The 21,534-nt window shown below is 42.9% G+C and overlaps 1 protein-coding gene across 1 annotated transcript in view; it reads left to right on the forward strand.

Moving 5' to 3' along the window:
• Nucleotides 1–21,534, forward strand: part of DCLK1 (doublecortin like kinase 1) — a 335,403-nt gene that overhangs the window by 301,058 nt on the left and 12,811 nt on the right. The window contains exon 16 of the mRNA XM_065901788.1: nucleotides 11,609–11,722. Within this exon, the coding sequence (XP_065757860.1) occupies nucleotides 11,609–11,722 (114 nt within the window). The remainder of the gene's footprint in view (nucleotides 1–11,608; nucleotides 11,723–21,534) is intronic.

Here is a 21,534-nt window from a genome sequence, read left to right on the forward strand (position 1 = left end):
CTCCTAAAGCTCCCTTTCTAAAATCACAACTTTCCTAATGATGTTGCCTCCTGTTTCAAGTGTTGTGTTTGCGTCTGTTCCTCCCCTTCAAACATGCCAGAACAGTTCCAGGATCTCAGCCTTGTTCCACGAGGGCCTCTGATGTATCTGTGCTGACATGTGTTCTCACGGTCCCTTGCACAAAGCATTTCATTTGATTCAGATGGGACTGCCTTCCATGGGAGTGGGGGGTGGGATTGCACATGGTCGCCACCCCCCACCCTGCAACCTACATTCTCTGATCCAGATTAGGACTGAATCCATCAATAAGACAGAGCAGATTTTCTGAGTCAGTGCTGCTTTGGCATCATTTTCTAACCAAAAATACCAGTGACCCAAGGGTCTCTGCCCGAGCCCTGGAGTTCTCCCGTGCAGCACTTCTCAAACATGCCTGTGCTCACAAGTCACCTGTGGGTCTTATTAAAATGCAGATGGTAATGTCGGAGATGTGATGCTCTAGATTTCTAAAAGCTCCCAGATGCTGCTGCTGCTATTTGAGTACAAGGATCTGATGATGTTTCTTTTGCTGCGAAAGAAGTCTCCAGAGCAGAGTCATTATTTTTTGATCCTCTCTATCTTTTTAACTGATTGATATGGTTTGTTTTGAATTATCGTAATAATAAATACTAACAGAGTGTTTGGCTTATAGTGTCTGCCTAGGACAATTTTAAGCATCTCACATAGATTAATTTATAACCCCGTGTGCATGCTCAATCAGTCGTGTCCAACTCTTTTCGACCCTGGACTAGAGCCCACCAGGCTTCTCTGCCCATGGAATTTTCCAGGCAAGAATACTGGAGTGGGATACCATTTCCTATTTCAGTGGATCTTCCCAACCCAGGGATCGAACCTGCGCCCCTTAACATCTCTTGAATTGGCAGGCAGATTCTTCACCACTAGCACCATCTAACCTGCGGGCTGTTACAGCCCTTACTGACATGTGTGGAAGTCCATTCTTGGGTCTAACGATTTTTGCGGTCAGAACAGCAGACAGACGTAGATTTGGATATAGATGCAGACACAGGCAGGTGTAACATCATCAGTTCTCGTTGATATGAATTTTGCCAGCGCTTTGAGGGGTCTGGCTGTAAAATGAAGGCAACAAAATGTTCCATTTCTCTGAATTACCACTTTGGTGATTGGTTGGGTGTGTTTTCCCAAGGTAACTAGTGACTGAGGATGAGGTTATGATTGAAAGCGCAGTGTTGAGACAGATTCTACCTGAGGTGACAGGAGCTTGAGAGCTTGTTCATTGTTGCCACTTGATGGCCATGGGCCTAGGTTCAGCACTTTACACATCTGAACCTGGTTCCTCCCACTCCACAAGGAGGGTTTTTTGTTTGTTTGTTTTTTGGCTGTGCTGAGCTTTCCTTGCTGCACATGAGCTTTCTTTAGTTGCAGGAAGTGGAGGCTTTCCTCTCTAGTGGGTGGTACACAGGCTTCTCCTTGCAGTGCTGTCTCTTGTGGTGCACAGGCTTAGTTGCCTGGCAGTGTGTGCAGTCGTCCTGGACCAGGGATCAAACCCGTGTCCCCTGCATCAGCAGGTGGATTCTTAACCACTGGACCACCAGGGAAGTCCTAGGAGGTTATATATTTACATGACCGGAGAATGTATAGGAATGTGAGCATGTGTGGGTATACGGCTAAGGTTTGTTAACTGTTTGGACACAGCAGAGCTCCCCAACTGGTATACAGATGTGTAAAGATGCATCCTCGCAGCCGCCGGGGAGGGGACAGTCAGGCAGAGTCCAGGAGCCGTCATCTCCAGCTTTACAACCTTAGCATTTACCCCCACGGTGCTGAGCAAAAAGTTCTCCTTTTCTTTGAAGCTGGAAAGGTTAGGAATCATCTCTTACAAATCTAATAAGGAACCTACAAGATAGGCAGGGTAGGTATTATTATGCCCATTTTACAAATGAAAAGACAGAGGCTACGAGGGATGACCTTTCCAAAGTAGCTGGGCTTGTGACTGAAACACGATTGGCAACAGGCACCCTCACTCCAAGTCCTGCTCCACACTGCGTCTGCCCCTCTCTGTTGTACAAGAAAGCACTGTGAATGCTGCAGATGAGTGCGTGCTGTCACAGTTGGTCACGCAAGGTCGCAGTCTTTCCAGAGTGGGTCACGGTGCCTCTCCCTAGCCGTCCAGGGTGGAAGAGGCCCAGGCCAGCTGCAGGCTTCCCTGGGGGCAGCAGTTGTTTGGGACTGATCTGTGTGCTAATTAAAAGCCCACGGTCCTCAAACTGTCACCCTGCATGTTAGCACTGGAAACATTCAGAGTGTGACCACACAGAATACGGTGGAAAATCTGAATTTGAAACACCGCCTTGGAAGGCTCACAGAGAGCCGTGGAGGAAAGAGGTTCATAGGTTACAAGCAGCCATTTTAGATCTGAAATACATTTTCATCAGAGGACCACCACCTGCCCGGGCCTGCCCTCCAGGAGCTCAATCTGATAAAGCTTGGCAGTGGGAGAAGGGCCACCCCTGCTGGGCTCTGGGGGGAGGTTGGATGGAAGGAAGGCTTCCCGGAGGACAAGGAGTCAGACCTTCTTCCTGGAGGAGGCTGAGAAGAGAAGTCAGGCAGCGCCAGCTGAGGCAGGATATGGATGTTTGCCCTAAGAGAACTTTGTGAATGGGAGCAAATTTGTCTTTGTGAGTGGGAGGCACATGTGAGGTGCCTGGGTTGCTATTGGAAACACAATAATCCCTCACCCTGATTGCAAAGCAAATGACCCTACATCAATATATTCCAACTCAGTTGGGTAGAGAAATGAAATTAAGACTTGGTAAAGAATCTGCCTGCCAGTGCGGGGGACACAGGTTCCATTCCTGATCCGGGAGGATCCCACATGCCTTGGAACAAGCCTGTGTACCACAATCACTGGGACTGTGCTCTAGAGCTCGGGAGCTGCAAGTCCTGCAGCCCACGCGCCCTAGATCCCGAGCTCCGCAACAAGAGAAGCCACTGTGATGAGAACCCCACACACCACAACTAGAGAGTAGCCCCCGCTTGCCGCAAGTAGAGAAAAGCCCGGGCAGCAATGAAGAATAATGAAAAATAAACATACAAATAAATAAAATTATTTAAAATAAAAGGATGGATAACATTTAAGGCATTATCTAGGAGATTTAAAAATTTTAAATACCTTTTAATATAATTCTAACATTTTAAATTCTAACAGAAAATAGCAATTTTAGCAAAAAAAAATGTGTAAAGGGACTGCTTAAGTTTTGAAATTATGTAGTAACTAGTCAAAAAACTGATTATTTTCTTTGTCTCAAAATAACAGATGGAAAAAATATGTATCCAAGTGTTCACAGCCAGCCTTTAGTGTTTGTTGGGGTCTCTGAGTACAATAAATGAACAATACCGATCAAAAAATAAATTAGGAATGTAAAAGGAAGCCCAGTGAGCAAGACATTTTGCATTTGGCGATCAAATCGTATCTGATCACTGCAGCAGAGGCCACCTAAGCCGGAGGCAGGGAGGGGTGGAGAATGTAATAATAATTGTGAGGAAGGAAGCCCTAAGGAAGTCGTCAGAAAGCTCTTCCCACATTCCCATTTGTCCTAATTTTCTCTATTGCTTTCTGATGCCCTTTTCACCTGGCATACTTGGAACTGGAAAGGCAGTCTCTTATGAAACGGAGAGCATGAGGGCAAGAGAACTGAAAGAAAATCTAGTCAACAAGAGTCACTTGTTTTAACGTTACTCAAGGTGCTTCCCCTAGGCTCCCATTATTCTTTATACACTATGGGGGCTCCTTGGTGTCTGGACCTCTGCTCTGCTGTCGGAAGAGTCATGAACGAGGCCTCTCAGCGGATGGTTCCCAGGAGCCAGAGGGATGAAGGCAGCATCAGTGTGCAGCCAGGTGTCTGGGAGAGGGCTGCAGACCCTGGAAAGAGCGCTGGCTGACCGTGGGTAACCTGGGGACGATCATTACTGTCCCCATAGCTCAGTTGGTAAAGAATCTGTCTGCAGTGCAGGAGACCCTAGTTCAGTTCCTGGGTCAGGAATATCCTCTGGAGAAGGGATAGGCTACCCACTCCAGTATACTTGGGCTTCTCTTTTGGCTCAGCTGGTAAAGAATCAGCCTGCATTACGGGAGACCTGGGTTCAATCCCTGGGTTGGGAGATCCCCTGGAGAAGGGAAAGGCTACCCACTCCAGTGTTCTGGCGTGGAGAATTCCATAGACTGTATAGTCCATGGGATTGCAAAGACTCAGACACGACTGAGCAACTTTCACTTTCACTTTTTTTCACCATATATGAAGGGCCTGAGCAGACAGTCTTAGGTGCTTGTACTCTGTAGGTACTTGGTAAGTGTTTGGAGACTCTGAGTGAGAAGCAGGCAGTGACTCCATCATCTGTGGCTACGTACTGATGAAATGCAAACTGTGATCAACACCGGCGTATGAGAAACTGGATTAAGGACGAAACCCTTCATCCAAAACAAACATCCTGTCTGTGTGCTCTGAACTCCACATGGATCCTGTGATTATCAGCTTGTTGTGTTCTCCGATGTCACAGCCTTCTCTTAACGTAGCTGCAGAATACCAACACTTACTGCCCTGGCAAAGAGTATTTACCTTATTCCTCATCTAGTGGGGAACCATATGATTTAGGCACATATGAGAGTGGAATAGCCAATAATATATCTGGACCGTTCCAGGGATTAGGAATAAGGTTGAGTCACTTTTTCTCCAAATGACAATTTGTTGGTAGAAAAATGCAGGTTAGTGATTAAGTTCATAAGCTTAAATGACAGTTCCAAAGTGCTTTCTTGTTTGTAATTAGGATTAAATTATCAGCATTATATTTCAAATAGATTGTTGTTACTGGATGTTAAAAAAAAATCTTTATTGAATTTGTTAGAGCATTTCCCATGTATTTTATGTTCAGTTTTATGGCCAGGAGGCATGTGAGATCTTAGCTCTGTAACTAGGGATCAAACCCACACCCCCTGCGTGAGAAAGAGGGTAAACTCTTAACCACTGGACTGCCAGGGAGGTCCCCTGTTATTGGATTTTTATTTTCAAAGTTTTGATATCTTACCTCATGTTATTCTCCTCATACCATCGGTGAAGGTCCATCTCAGTGCTATAAATCTACAAATCTGTGTTCCACTTTCAACTATTTTCCTGATGACGAAACTGAGACTCAAAGAAATCTTTAGCACAAAAATTAGTAGGTCGATAGGATGTGGTCTGATGCCTGAGTTTTGCCTCTAGAGAGTCTGATACTGATCCTCACTGGCCTGGACATCAGGAATTTTAAAGGCTGCTGGGTGACTATAATGTGGGGCTTCCCTGGTGGTTCAGTGGTAAAGAATCTGCCTGCAGAGCAGGAGATGCAGGTTCCATCCCTGCATGGGGAAGATCCCTTGGAGAAGGAAATGCAACCCACTCCAGTATTCTTGCCTAGGAAATTCCAAGGACAGAGAAGCCTGGCAGGCTACAGTCCATGGGGTTGCAAAAGAGTTGGACACAACTTAGTGACTAAACAACAACAAATTATAATGTGAATCCAAGACAGAGAACCTCTGGTCTAGAGGAAAGGGCAGGTTTAAATAAGTCAAGGATAGTTACCTAGTCAAGGCAAGACTTCCTATCACCCTCCTGGCCTTTAAATTTTTACCTCTTTTTTCTCACCTACCTATTCTTTTGAAAAGATACTACCTTGCCAAGATATTCAAAAAGAAAAAAAAAAGAGGAAGGAGAAAAAAAAGAACCTAGATAACATGTTTTTTCTTCTGTGCTCATAAAATTCAGTACTAACTACCCATACAAAGGTAAATAGGCATTCATCTAATTGTTGCTAGAAATTAAGAGAATCCCCAATGATACTGTAATAATAAATAAAACCACCTGTCTGTATTTATAAGCTGTAAATGAGGACGTGGAATTCCACTTTGTGTTTGGGCAGCTTACCCTCTCCTTCCTCCAAGATAGATATTAATTTACTTCACATTTTCTCCCCAAGAGCAGTGTGAACTGTGGACACTGCAGAGGGCTGAGACAAGGGAGTCAGAATCCAGAGATGTCATCCAGCTGGGAATGGTTAAGAGTCGAGGGCTGTGAGATGGACCCAGTACTGGAGAGTGCGATAATGGACTTGAGATTGTTTAAAACCAAGTCAGGATATTCTGGTAGTGAACCATTCCAGACTGCCACGATTCTCATAAATTTACAGGTATTATTAATAATAGAGTCTGGCAGTGAGTAGACCGAGAACCAGATCCATGATTCAAAAACAAAACTCCATAAAGGAAGGAAGGTTTCTAAAGCACGACCCCTGGAATGGTTTCCCTCAGAGAGAGAGGAATTCACTTCACTGAATGACTTCATGACTGAGCCCCACACCTCTTCAGACAGCCTCCCCAACATCCGCTTGAGGAATGGAGACCAGGAGGCTAGGTCTCCTGCATACAGCTGGGAGAGTTCATTTTCCATTTTGCAAACTAATTTTGTTCTTGTCAGTTGCAATGCTCTGCCAAGTAGTGAACGGGAATTTCTAAATCAAAAACCACTAACCTCAAACCGCAACCAGCCTGTGTCAAACTTCAGAAACTACTCCTGGAGACTACATACCAGAACGTATGGTAATAATACTGTAACTATTCGTAGCATACTGCCAGGTTTGTCACGTTTGGGAAAATTCATAGCACATTTTTGGCACATCCATCTATTCAGGATAATGGCGATGAAGATATATATATTTAAAAAATAGATGTTTTTAATGGCCCTATTTATTCTACTGAGGCAATATAGTAAGTTAGCTAAATCTCCATCATCAATCTGGATGACTCAGGTACAGATTTAGGGCTCTGCAAAGCCAGTTGCTTGTCTTTTAATCCAATTATGCTCAAAGACTTCAAAATTGATGTAGAGACTGCAGATTTTTAGTTGTGTGTGTGTGCACTCGTGTATGTGTTTTACCTTCTCTAGTGGAGACACCTTATTTCATTGGGGGGAAAAAAAAACACAACCCTGAAATGTTTTAAGATTTATGAAGTCAGAAGCATCCCTGACAGCTTGTAAGGTTGTTTGACTACTTTCATTGCTTCAGCATGAACTCGTAACCCAAGGGAAGCTGAAACCTTCAGCAGAATTTAAAGCTGGAGGCCTGAACCCCCAGGCCCCAGCATCTGAAAGAGTTGCTAGGAGTCTGACAGGGGATTAGGACCAGGACAGAGCCGGGAAATGATAACGAAGTCCACTGTGTGCGTGGTGAGAGAGTCAACTCTTAGCTGGAAAACTGGCAGGTTAAAAGAAGAAGAAGAAGAAGAAGAAGCCAGGTAAGAGAAGTTTCTGGCACAGATGGCAGTGCTGGGGAAGTGAGGAGAAGAGAATGCAGTAAGGCTGATCCTCCCTCGGGAAGTTACGTAGCGGCTGCTCCCATGAGTCCCTTCTAGCTGTTGCCTTCACGTTTGCACGCACCTGTCACAGGCCCACACTGCGACGCGGGGCACCTTCCTGTCACCCAGGACCAGCTAGGCCTTCCACCACTGCCTGCTCCACAGATGTTTCAAGAGCTCAAGGGATCACCTCCCCACATCCCAGATGAGTGGATGGCCAGTGTCCCTAGATGTAGAAGTTTCAAGTTTCTAACTACATTCCTCTGGGCCCCCGGAAGTGCTCAGCATCCTGTTTACTGAACTCCATCCAAATTTTTCTCAACCTCCACTGAGCCCTGTCCACGTGTCCTCTGGTGTCTTCAGCCCCTGATTCAATCCTCCTTACCTTTGTACTACTTTAATCATGGAAAAGCTGACTCACTGAGTCCTTCCATTTAACAGCGCAGGACCCCTGTCTGTAGCTAACACCCTGGATGCCCTTGAATACCCTTGACAATGCAACGCAGTGTGGTGGGAAGACGACAGAGTTTCAACCTGGTTCAGGCTTGAGTCAGCCAGTTTCTAGCCCTGTGACCTTGAGCAGATTTTTAACCTTGCAGAGCCTCAGTTTGCTCATCTTCAGAATGGGACTAACAGCGCACAGTGCAGAAGGTCATCTGGGGACTAAGGAGATCCTAGATGTGAAGAGTTAGCATGGGGCCACGTAATGGTTGTCTCTTGCCTTTCTCTTTTAACTCTGCTCCCCTCCTTACCCCTTTCTCTCCTTACTGTTTTATAATCTAGTGCTGTGCTTAGTCGCTCAGTCGTGTCCCACTCTTTGCAACCCCATGGACTGTAGCCCGCCAGGCTCCTCTGGGGATTCCCCAGGCAAGAATACCAGAGTGGGTTGCCATGGCCTCCTCCAGGGGATCTTCCCAACTCAGGGATCATACCCAGGTCTCCCACATTGCAGGCGGATTCTTTACCATCTGAGCCATCGGGGAAGCCCAAGAATACTGGAGTGGGTAGCCTGTCTCTTCTCCAGGGGATCTTCCCAACCTAGGCTTCAAATTGGGGTTTCCTGCATTGCAGGAGGATTCCTTACCAGCTGAGCTACCAGGGAAGCTCATTTTATAATCTGAAGCTCATACAAATGGCTTTGCTTTACATAGCCTGGAGCTCTGTTAAGAGATGACTGGAGGGACTTCCCTGGTGGTCCAGTGGTTAAGACTTCACCTTCCTTTGCAGGGGTTGTGTGTTCAACCCCTGGTGGGGGAGCCAAGATCTCATATGCCTTGGGCCAAAACCCCAAAACATAAAACAGAGGCAATACTGTAACCAAATTCAATAAAGATTTTTTAAATTATCCACATTAAAAAAAATCTTAAAACAGATGACTAGAAGTACCCATATAATTTGGAAGGTGACACCCTGTGAGACGCCACTCTATCTTGTTTCCTCTCTTCCTTCAGGCAAAACCTCAAATTACACCAGAGATAAGACACTTGTAAGGCTTTCAGTAAAGACACATCATTTCATCTCGTCAAATGTTTAAATCCTCCTCAAATTCTAACTTAGATTCCAAGGCTATTTTTCATTAACCAAAAAGAAAAACTGTTTTCCATGCATCACTGAGTTTGCTTTTGTGTTTAAAACTCTAGACCCTCTAACCCTAATTCTCTGGGATTGTCCTCCCACTTCTCTTTCACTTGTCTAGTTGGGAAGTGAATCAAGGGAGGGTGGTCCTTCACGAGTCCTGCCCTTGCACCCCTCTTAAAGAGCACTGCTTTACTCCTCGCTGAGACCAAGGCTTCCAACTCCAGATCTTCTGGTCCTCCCCTGCTCTTTCAACTTTCTCGCTGTCACTCTCCCACAGAAACTCTTAATAGAGGGGGAGTGGTGGACTATGGCAAACATGCCTTGTGGCTTCCCACTCAGGCCCATCTATGCCCCAGCATCGCCCATCACATACCAGTCAGTACGCTCCTACCGTCAGGGACCTAGTGGGATCCTGGCTTCCTCGTGAAGTTGGCGCTCACTGAAGACTCATCCTCTCTCCCCTAAACTCCTCTGGTGTTTCTTGCTGAGCCATTGGCTACACTGCCTGCTAGTAGCTCTCTTCTACCGTATTGGCCTGTTTACTCTTTGACGTGGTGAGTGACCTCTGCCTCCCAGTTAGCCCGGGAGGGTCTGGTGGATGGCAGTGCTATCTTTTCCCCACCTGACCATCCCCAGCGCAGCCCTGCATAGGGCAGGTACTGCAGACGGCACTTTCCATTCAGGTGTCATCCCAGCTTTGCTCCAGTCGACCTTCACTTTATATCTCTTTCCACAATGCAGAATTTAAAAAAAAATTTGAATTCACTCTACATCATTGGAAAGACCCCTTCATCTAGATTTGGTTTCAGATGTGACTTAATAAGCAGAATAAGTGTTCCTTCTCCTAGCAGTTAATAAAGCAGCACAAGAAGAGCATAAATTGAGCATCCACTGTGTGCAGGGATTACAGAAGATTACAGAAAACATGAAAGATGTGGTACAACAGGGCAAAGATTCAGTTAGATATAAACTTATCTCTGTGTGTATATACACACAGAGACACACAAACAAGGTCACCTAACACAAAAAAGAATATAAATAGTGCAAATATATATAATGAAAAAGCATTAGGAGTTTATGGAAGAACTATTGTAACGAATGGTGCTTAACAGAGGGGAAATGTTTTGGAACAGGTGATTAGGACCCAAGTTTTGAAGAAAGAGAGGGACCACAGGGTCCATAAGAGCAAAGACCATGCCTGTTTTTGGTCACTATTGTTTCTCCATCACTTACTGTGGTGCCTGGCCCATTGCAGGCATGCAGTTACTATTAGCTTAACAAACAAATAGCTGAATGCTGAAAAAAGGAGTAAATCCCATGTGGAGGGACCTGGGAGCAAGCTTGCTGTGCTTGGAAAGCAGCAAACATATTTTCCTGGGTAGAGCCAAGAGATTCCATGCAAAATTATGGAGAGGAAGTAGGGAAAGAAATGATGAATGACACTGAAGTCTTGCCAGGAATTTTGGTTTAAATAGATAGCAACAATTATATATTCATTCATTTATCCCACAAATATTTACTAAGCATCTACTAGGAGCCAAAGTACATGCTAAGACCTGGGGATTCGATAGTGCACAGAACACCCTTCCTGTCTTCCAGGACCGTGCAGCGTCTTCAGCACGCACTCGTAAATGGTGGCACGTGACCCTGGCTCTTGTTACTCTAACAGTAGTTAGCAAAGGAGAGAAATCAGGCCAGTCTTGCTTGTAAAAGGCTCCGGCAGAGAGCAGAAGCCTCAGGTCACGTGAGCCCCAGGGTGGAGTATGTCATGACAGCAGATGAGTTGAGGGCCGCGAGAAGGATTAAAAACTTAAGGAAGGGGGCTCCCCTGGTGGCCCAGTGGTAAAGAATCCGCCTGCCAATGCAGGAGACACAAGTTCAGTCCCTGATCTGGGAAGACCCCATGTGCCATGGAACAGTGAACCCCAATCACCCTAGGGCCAGTGCCTGCAGCAGGAGAAGCCGTCACAGTGAGAGCCTGTGACCAGTGAGAGCAGACCCCCGTCAACGAGGGGAGGGCCTGAGCAACAAGGGAGACCAGCACAGCCAAAACTAACACACATAAACAAACATAAAACTTAAGCAAGAACCTGCCCCCTGGAAAGCTGCCTGGGATTATAGAGTGGCTGGTCGAGTGGCTGTGGAACCAGACTGAGTTTATTTAGGGGCTCCTGCCTGAGCCCAGGTGCATCAGTTTCCCTTCACTTCGGGACAGAATTATGGGCTAAGAGGATAAAACTCTTGTGTTAGGGGGAAAAAAAATGTTTTTTAGATTTTTTTTTTTTTTTGGTTGCCCAGATTAACTTGCTCTTTGACATATGTCTCTAGAGTGATGACTGGAATCAATTTTACTAATAACCAAACACAGAAAATTTTTATTTAGGGACAAAGTAAGAGGGTGAAATGACACATCAAATTAATTTCAGAGCAAATGTGGACATGAAGGAGCCCTTGGAGCAGTACTTCCAACAACAGTGTTTAATGAGGGGACACTGGTTGGTTTCTTCCTGAAATGTTATGAATTTTAAGATCACTGCCTGTTACTGGAATATCTTGGCCTCATTTCCCATTTATTTCACTTTTTTTTCTTCTCCTTTTTTTTTTTTATTTCTTTTTTTTTTTCCCCTCCAGGATGACGGCCTCCCAGAAAATGAACATCAGCTGTCAGTAGCGGGAAAGATAAAGAAGCATTTCAACACAGGTCCCAAACCGAATAGCACAGCAGCTGGAGTTTCTGTCATAGCAGTAAGCATCTGAAATATCCACCTATAACTTTTTCAAAGCAATCCACCTAAGAGACAGGCATTACTCAGGAGATTCCACCCAGAGACAGCGGAATGGGTCATTTCTTTAGACAGCTCGACCATGGAAAGCACTGGGAGAGGTCTGGGGCTTATATATACGATGTGTTTTTGCTGATCATTTCCGTGGGAGTTGCATCATTATCCAACACCTCCAGGGTGCCTTGCAGTATATATTAATTTCATGATTTATTTTTTTTAAGCAGAAAACCTCCCCCACACTGGACTCTGTGCCAGTGCAAACTTCTGGGCTCTGAGAAAAAAGTTCCTAGTGTCCTTCTGCCAGGACCTGGGAGGGAAGGGGAGCTGAGACATGGCAGAGGGAGGTTGGAACACTATAGATCTTTGTACAAGACTTAAATGAAAGCCAAAAACATGGCAGGACGCTTACCCACTGAGATTTTCAGTGAAACTGAATTGCTGTGAACACCCAAAGAAATCACGATTTCTTGCTCCTTAGGAATGTCTGTTTTCAAAGTGGAGAGTCTTTTAACATTTACAATTTTGTTGATGTGGCTGCACAAGCCTTTTTTTTTTTTCTTTTCCTCTGTTCCATACATACAGATATACACTACATGCAATTTGATAGCAGCTCTAGGCAAAGATTAAATTGGGCAGAGAAATAATGAAACCTCATACTTCCTGGTGTCATATTCCAGAGTAAATATATTCAAGTCCCAGATTACTTGAGTTTTTAATAATTTCCTCTTTTTTTCCCCTAAGTGTGTACATTTTAACAGCGAATTCATTGTGAAATCACTTGAGCTGTTTTTCTTTTCCAAACAAACAACTTAGACACTATGTCAAATTTTTAAAAGTATTTATGCTGCTAAGTACACATCATTCTTGTCAGCAATATTGAATATTTAACTACTTCTACTGGTGTTTTTCTTTCTCTTTTCTGTTTTTGGTTGTTTCAGAACTCCAGAAAAGAGACAAAGATAAATGAATGACCTATTAGATACAACCAGTCTCAGATTTGGGTTACTGAATATTTGATAGGAGCTTCCAGAATTTGCAGGTGGCATGAGTGCGTGCATACACTTCCCTGGACTGTTCGCATATCGTGATTTTTGACTGAGCCCTTTCAGCAGGGAGTTACATGAGTGTGAGTCACTGGCTCAGGAGCATCCTGACAACACTAAGTAGAATGCATACTCCTTCCTGGTTCTCCTCTGCACTGCTGGGGATATAATATACAAGTTGTTGTTCTGGCCCTCTCTCTCTGTTCTTTCTGAGGAAATTCAGTGTAGAAGCACACTGTCCTTCCTGTCTTCATCAGTGTTCTTTGTTATCAGCTAACATTCAGTCAGTAATTTTTGAAAGTAACAATTTCATGGTGCTTCTCAGGGAAACCAGACATTCTATCCTCTGCTTTCATCATTCATTCAAGACATAAGTCTATTCCAAAATGTTTGCTTCCACAGTTTCCTTTTGGAATGGACTGCCAGCACGCTTGTCCATGAAAAGAACTGCTTTTCTGCTCCTGCCGAGGCTTTACAATTGCTAGAGAGGGTGCTTTTCCCACCTGTCATTTTGGGGTTTGTTTTCGTTTTTTCTGGCCTTTTATTTGAATTAGTCTTTGGTTAAGTTTGCCTTGGTTGCTCAAGAATGCTTTGTTCACAATATTCTGGGAATCTTATAATGACTGAGAGCAGGAACTTTAGGGCAATTCTTCAGTGGACAGACAACACAGATGGGAGGGGAAATCCTACTTTAATCAAACATGGATAAATTTTGAAACCTATTCCATATGAGTTTATTAAAACTTCATCTAAGTAGATCGCCCTCAAAACCTTCAGTTAGTATTTGAAGATTAAAAGTTCACTGATTTCTTTCTAAATATCATGACTGGACCATTTTGAATGCAATTTAGTATCAGTTTCTCAGTTCATCACCAACATGTTTCCATGGAGACTATAGCAACTGGTGATAGACTTATTGTAGAATGGGCTGTGTGATGCTGAGTTGTGCATTAGTTGCAAACTGATTTAATCTCCTTATCCACTACAAAGTTGTGAAAAAAATCACCCACTTAACTCAGGCTCAAAATACTTGACTTTTTGGAGAAATAACTGAAATGGTGCCTTGTCAGATTCTAAAGCACAATTCACATGTTGACCACTATGATTAATATTTCAAATGAAAGAGAATATGGCTGTAAATTTGAGGGAGTATTTCAGGAGGAGCTCACGGACCATAATAGATGCATTTATGCATCTTCTCCAGAAAGCTTCTCCCTCAGATAAATGTCCACACCCTCCATAAAAACCTGGGGTAGGTCAGCAGGCACAGGACGGGAGTTAGAAACCAGCCAGTGTGACTGCCTTTGTGCTTAGCTTTCAGAATGGCACTGGGTAAGTTAATGTATACTCCATACCCCTGTTCCCATTCTTAAAGTGCAAAGATTAGGCTCAGGGGACCATCGCCTGATGAAGGAGCCCTGGCATTAAAAGTATCCCAACTCAAACTAAAGTTGGATTGCAAAGGAACGACGTTCTGCTGTGAGGCAGAATATAAGTGAGAGGTGGAAGGAGTGCCTTTCATAAATGATGGTCCTATAGAGATCATTTGACAATTTAATAATGGGATATAATTATTGATTCACCCACATGATAGAAATTTATGTAATTATTACACTATAATGACTTCTATTTGATGGGTATAGGGGAAAAAGAAACTGATTTCAGCATAGATTTCATTCAGACAGAATTTTTTTCTCATGGGCATGTATGCTTTTCCCAGAGGCTATCAAATGATGTGTTTTATTTTAAACTGCCACGATTATAAGACTGTTTTTTGGAAATTATACACACCCTTTAAAATTCAAAAATATATATACTGTCTAGAATGGAGTATCAATCAGCTTATTGGGTTTTTTTTTTTCTTCAGAAAATCAGCAATTAAATTGTTGGTCTTTAACTGGTAATTCTCTTCCCTTAGTTAGAAACCTCACTGTTAGAAACCTCACTATCTGCTCATAAAGGGATTCATGACACTTTTTCTTTCTCAGAGTGACAAAGGGAAAAAGAGCATACTGTCATAACAAACAGACTCTAGTCACAAGTATAGTTTATGACATGCGGGTAGTTTAACATGCATTCATGGTTCTGAACCTTAATGTTTTCTGTTCATGTTGTCATTTTTTTTCTTCTCTGCCTCCCACCCCCTACATGATTAAGACCAAAGAGAGGACAAATGATAACTTTATATTAAGGTCCTCGAGTTGGCTGGGAGGGTAATTACCCACTGGAGGCTCACGGAGATCGTTGGGCCCTTCTCAGAGGAGGAAAGGTGCCTGGCATTTAGGTCAGATGACGTGATTAGGTGGGAGCCCGCTGCTGTCCTGATAACTGCAACACCCTGTCTCCATTGTCCCCTGCTGCCTCACTACCTTTCCCAGTAGTTGGGGGATTAAAACAAAACCAAACCAAAGAAACCCAGAACAGAACAGAGAAAGGGAAACAAAAGGTTATTAAAATGCAATTTATAGACATAAAATGGAATTAGAGATGACATTTTAACGGTGGACTTCTTGAGAGCCGAGGGAGGGGAGGGAGGCGTTATTAGATTTGCTCAGCTTGATGAAGAACCGATGACTCAGATGTCAGTTCCAATTTATTTTTCCTCATTTAATGCTGTTTATTATTTTAACCGGTAATTTTCCTAATGCTTTCAAGTTCTTCTTTTGCATTTTGCTCATGCAAATAGAGAATTTCAGTCTAATTGAACAAATCCATACTAATCAGTGTTCTAATAATTTTGATAGTGGGCAGCTTCCTTCTGAAGCGGGGGACCCCTGCACTGGAGCCATTTCCGAATACGGTGTATGGGGCCGCCTTGCCTGTAGGTGGCAATAGAGAGCCAGTTACTGAGGAGCTATCCCTGGGCTGAAACAGAAATGCAGGCCTTCATCTTCCTAACAGCAAGTGTACCTCGATTTTTTTTTTCCTAAATAAAACAAACTATAAAATTTTTTTTTGAGATTAAAATCTCACAATGCTGTTCTGTGAATACTGGGATAGCCTACTTTGTCATCAGAATACCAAATCTTCTGAGCAGTTTCTAGTTTAAACGAGCGGTGCCCTGGCATGTTTCTGAAATGCCTCTGTGAATTTTGCAGTAGAAACTGTCCTCAGCATCATGGCAGTACCACACTTGAAAGCAGTCATGAGCCTCTCCAGAAAGAAAAGTGGTCAGCTTGCTTCCTCTCGTGGGCAGAACGGGGAGTCGGGCATAAGGCATGATTACTGTTTCTCAAATTTTGAGGATTGAATCTTTTCTTCCTTGGGAAGCCAAAAGCTAACATCTTATTCCAGGAGGAACAACTTTGAGAACTTATCCTGTCTTCTATTTATTGTACCTTTTGTCATAAGCACTTACCTGTACATGTGCATTTTTAATATACAGTGAAAACTTTCATTTTATTTTCTATAACTTCTTAGAGAAAATTTACTGTTTTATACTATATCTAGTTTAGAAATGTAATTTCTTTAGGAGTAGCTTTGTTTTTGAAGATTAACTCTGAAAGAAATCCAAAGTGCTGTGATTCAAAACTCGATTCTTTTCATCTTTTATTTTTTTGTGAAGGCCTCAAATTTAAGCTTGATGGGGTAAGATATTTTTGGCGGGGGGTTTCCAATTTGCTTTCTCTTAGGTGGCTAAAGCTGATTTCAACACTTTATGGTAAAGCATTTAACACTGCTCTAGAATATGAAGAGGTGTTTATGTCTTTTGAAATTGAGAGGATATTATTAAATGTGCATTCAAAACTTGTTTGATAGATTAGATCTTGTCTAACAAATTGGCCTCCGAGATAGTCATGAGGGATTAGTGTCTTTTCTTGCCTTTTTATTTTCAATGTATAGATTTAGGATATTAGCTAGTCACCCTGCACAAGAAGCATCGTTATTTCTATATACATATATAGTCAATGAAGAACAGCTTGGTCTGGAGTCTTAATCCTTTAGCACAATGTCGATCCACTGAGTTGCCCCCATTTCTCTCTGCTCAGCTGGACCACGGGTTTACCATCAAGAGATCAGGGTCTTTGGACTACTACCAACAACCAGGAATGTATTGGATAAGGTATGAGATGGTGCAGCTCAAGTCAGTGTTTCCATGGCAACGTGCTGGCAGTCTCCATTAACCAGTTCCTTCAGTGGATAAACATGCTTTTGATTTGTTATCCAGTCCATATGCTGCTTTATCAGTTTCATTTTAATCTTGATTGAGATGCCACACCCCCTCATTCCTTTTTTTCACCCATTCTTCACACTGACATTTGCCAGCTTTCCTTCCATTGCACATGCTCAGTATCAGTCTTCCTTACAGTTAAAAGGACAGTATATTTAGTGTTAATGTCAAAGCATTTTCCTGATGCTGCTAATTAAATCGATGATTTCTAGTGTTCTTCTGTCCCTTAACAAATGGAAGAAAAATAGTACCTTAGTATATATTCTATAGAAGTATATACTGTCATTTTAAAATCATCAAGCCCGACCTTGACCTTAGTAGATGGATGAAGCAATGCATTTACACCTTAGTCATAGAGGCTCCTCTAAACACAGTGAGCTGTAGAATGCATTGTGTGTGTTGGTAAGCTTGTGTTTCAAATTCTCCACCTTTTTGTTTCATTTTGTTTCTGTTTTATTGTTACCTCTCTCCCCTTGGAAATCCTTTTATGTACTAGCTATTGCATGAATTTATTTTTCGATATTTTGTAACTGTCAGATTACTTAGCTGGCTTATCTGCTCAAGCAAAAGGGACTACGGGAGGTATCGATTTTTTTTTAAACTGGGTTAAGAATTCTATCCAATCGTTTTCTATTCCGGTCAACTGCCAGTGCCATTTCCTTCAGAGGGCATTGTTTGTGTCTCTTTAAGTTATCCACAGGCAGGATGAGTTTTGATGATTTGAGAAATGAACTCTGAGAAGTCCTAGGCAACTTTTCTCTTCCATCTTAATGTTTCTGAAATGATCTCCAGGTAAAGCTCCACATTTTAGCGTTTGCTAAGAAAAATTCTACTGGGTTTGGCATTTCCCCTCAAATGACAGTGCCTTATACTGTTTCCAGAAATAGACTAACTCATTAAAAAAAAAAAAAGAATAATATGTATAATAATATATAATTTTAACCCCCAATTATTACTCTTAATTTTTTCTATAATTAGACAATAGGATCAAAGCGCTTAGAGAAGCAGACAAAGCTAATCTTTGACAAACTATCCAACTATCTAAGATTGTGGTGACCATTTCTAAGCCTGCTAAAAACAAGAAAATAGTCAAATTTCAAGAAGTATCTTAAAGTCAATTTTACACAGAAGGTATTTGTATCTTTTGGACAAATGTACATGCAGGAGTTGCACTCCTACCTTTTTATTTACCTAAGTAAATAGCTTTATAGATACAGAAAGTACTTTGTTTAATGTTTAACCTTTTTTTTTTTTTTTTTGATGGGGGGATGACTCAATCATGATTTGTGCAGACTCTTTTTACATGGAAGATGATCCATCCAGTTTTTTACTTTTTCCTGAAATGTAATATACATTCTGAAAAGTGCACACGAGTGCACATCTCAGTGCATTTTTACAAACAGTAGGCAGTACCGAGATGAGGCCCAGAGCATCTCTAGCACCCCCAGAGGACCCCTGCCCCCAGGGCTCTTCCAGGAGGGTCAGGCAGCCCCGAGGGTAAACTCTGACCTGGCGTCTGTCCGCATTAATTAGTTTTGCCTGGTTTTGTTCTTTATATAAATCGAATCATGCGCCACCTTTTTTTTAATTGTGTGTCTCCTAACCTCAGGGATATTAACCAAACAATATGAGTATAAAGATATACAATTAAAGATAGGCATCAAATGTGTCTAATTACAGTTGTGCCTATTTGTATAACACAAATGACAATATATATATATTAATTCCCCAAAAATCTCCAGATAATTATATTACTAAATTTGTGGGCTTGAGGGTGGGTGCAAAACCCCAAATAAACACAATAATTAATAGATGTAGCCAAGGATAGAAAAGGCCATTTAACTGAAATCCTAGCAGTGGTTCCCATCAGCAGACAAAATGACACATCGCTGAATAATGGGCAGGAGCAGATGGGAGATAATCTCTTTTTCCTTCCACACATAAACTGCTCTGTTTTCCAGCTGGGGGCAGTAACAACAATGTTTATAGTTAATGCTGTACTAAATAGCACACCCAGTATGTAAAGCTAAATTGGAGAAATGATGCTAAAAACTCATCCGCGTATATGCTTAATTAGGAAGTTTTATAATGCCATTTAGCCCCAGAACGAACACACTCCCCTCACTGATTGCAAATGCTTGCCTTTTATCTCCACGGAAGTGGGAGCATTTGTCTAACCACGGTGGCAGCCAACTCGCAACATAAACAATCATTGCGGGCGGAATGTCCCCACTCCCAATTGTTGTGTTTACAAGTGCTCGTGGCTGTTTTCACTGCTCTGAGCAGAACACTCGGGAGACGGGCTTGCATTTGGTAAAGCAGCTCACATCAGGGCAGAGGCTGAGCGGGCATCGCTTCAGGGCACCCAGCATTGGCAGTGTCCCTCTTAGGAGGCTTATTGCTGATGGTGGAGAAATGGAGGAGGCGGCTTGTTCCTCCTCCTCTCATTCGGTCACCTGCCTTGAACACAGAGATGCTTCCAGACTGTGGCCAAGGGAGCCACATCCTGCATGGCTTCTTTTTCCAGGAGACCTTACACCTGTCCCCCAGAGCCTCGGGGTGACCCTCTCCCAGGAATGGACTGCCTGGGCCATTCCACCCTCTCATGGAGGGACTCCAAAGGCCCTGGAAAACATTGACATTCTCTTCCATTTTTCCTGCCTGAAAATGCAACCTTATCCAAAGGGGAAGCAGTCATCCCCCCCTCCCTGCTTCTCAAGTGAAGCTGCCCCCTGGCAGGAGCTGTGCCCAGCAGCTCATGAAGAAGAATTCCTGCGTCTTCTGCACGCAGAATGGGGCAAGAGCCAGAAACCAACTGAAAGAAGCAAGTAGCAAAGCAAGACGCGCGCTAAGATCGCCACATAAGATAAAACGCGGGGCTGAGCTAGGACAACAGGGGGCTGGGGTTCCCAGCCCTGACCTGACTCACGTGCACCCTGGATTCCAGCACCGTCCTAAAACAGTGAGTAATGAGGCAGAGTGCGGCAGCCACGCAGCCCTCGTAAGGCTATTCAATGCTGCCGTAGCTCTGCTGCTAAAAGGAATGGGTCAGTTAAAGGCATCTTGCTCGGTTTGAAAGATCGATTCCCACGAAAGCCAGAGAGGAACTCCTCACAGGGTGAGGAGGGTTCCAGAGGCACATGGGAAGTTGCAGTAGGTTGCCTTGGCCTTGCTCTGCCCTTGAGAAAAGTACCCCAACCCCCAAAGAGTGTCAGAAGTGCTGTAGGAGAGAAGGGCAAGGGTCTTAGTTCTAGCAAGGGATTAACCACCCTCCCCGACCCTGGCCTGGGCCTCCCTCAGTAACAGAAAGTTTAACACATAGAAAACGCACAGGTTTAAGCTTCGAAACCACCCAGACTGTGATTACAGAGAAAAGTATAGAGAAAGTATGAGGTCTGGTTTTACAGCTGTCCCATGATACTAAAAAGTGAGTTATTAGGCTCAAAAGCTGAGCAACAGGTACTTTGTCTTCTGCTGATAGTTCCACAGATGATCACTGAGGGAAACGCAGAACTAGTGAGACATTTGTATTATTTTACCAAGTCAAACAGGTTGCTCACTATCTGAGATTTTATTTTGTTTCATTCTATTTTCAGAGCCCCTTTAAGAGAGGATCCCTATATATATATATATATATATATATATAATCTTTTTAAGTCATTTTTATATAATATATAAATCTTTTTAAAACTTAATGTATTTTATATTAGAAAAGAGAAATTTGCATGGCATTCCAAGACTTACTGATTGGGTATAAACTGAAGTGAAATTTTATATGTTTTCCTGAGAGTCTTAGTAATTTGGTATTAATGGGAAATTTTGTGGTATTGTACTTATTTTAATCTTGCCTCAGAACCTCTTTCCCTCTATGGTTTAAAAAGACATCTACATTCTTTTCTCTGTAGTTGTTCCTGCATATTTTGACTCCACATGTTCCCCAGTGATTTTCACTGATAGAATGTAGGTTTTATGGGGTATAAACATGTAGGAAAGAATGATCATAAAGAACTTAATTGAAAGTATTGACACACTGTTATTTTATTAAGAAAGAGTGCAAAATATCCATGTGCTGGTCAGACAGTTCTCAAATACATGTCAGACACATGACACTTCTAGAAACTAAAAAGCCTTGAAAATTGAGATGAATCAAGCTTGATTAAAGATTGCAGCTCTGTGCATGGAGAGCTTGTGGCCTTGGTGTTGAGAAGCCCTGTTTTGGATCCAGCCAAACCTCAGGCAAGGCATGTGTTCCTTCTCTGATTTTCAGTTTACCCACCTATAAAAATGAGATGGGTATTATCAACCTTCCAAATCTGTGGCAAGAATTAAATGAGCTGCCTGTACAAAAGTGCCTTCACAGACTCAGCCGAAAAGAAGAATCCAGAAAAGACTGCTCCAAGAGAAAGCCATCCATTCCACACAAGAGAGAGATTTTCCTGAGAAAACTCATCTCTCTCCAGAGCAAAGCACTTATTATTAAAGTAGAACCATGATCTTTTTTTGATGCTGTGATTGGGATAAACTCTTGAATGAGCTATATGTTAGATTATGCATAAACTG

The sequence above is a fragment of the Muntiacus reevesi genome, chromosome 11, assembly GCF_963930625.1.
Source record: "Muntiacus reevesi chromosome 11, mMunRee1.1, whole genome shotgun sequence".
Taxonomy (NCBI): Eukaryota; Metazoa; Chordata; class Mammalia; order Artiodactyla; family Cervidae; genus Muntiacus; species Muntiacus reevesi.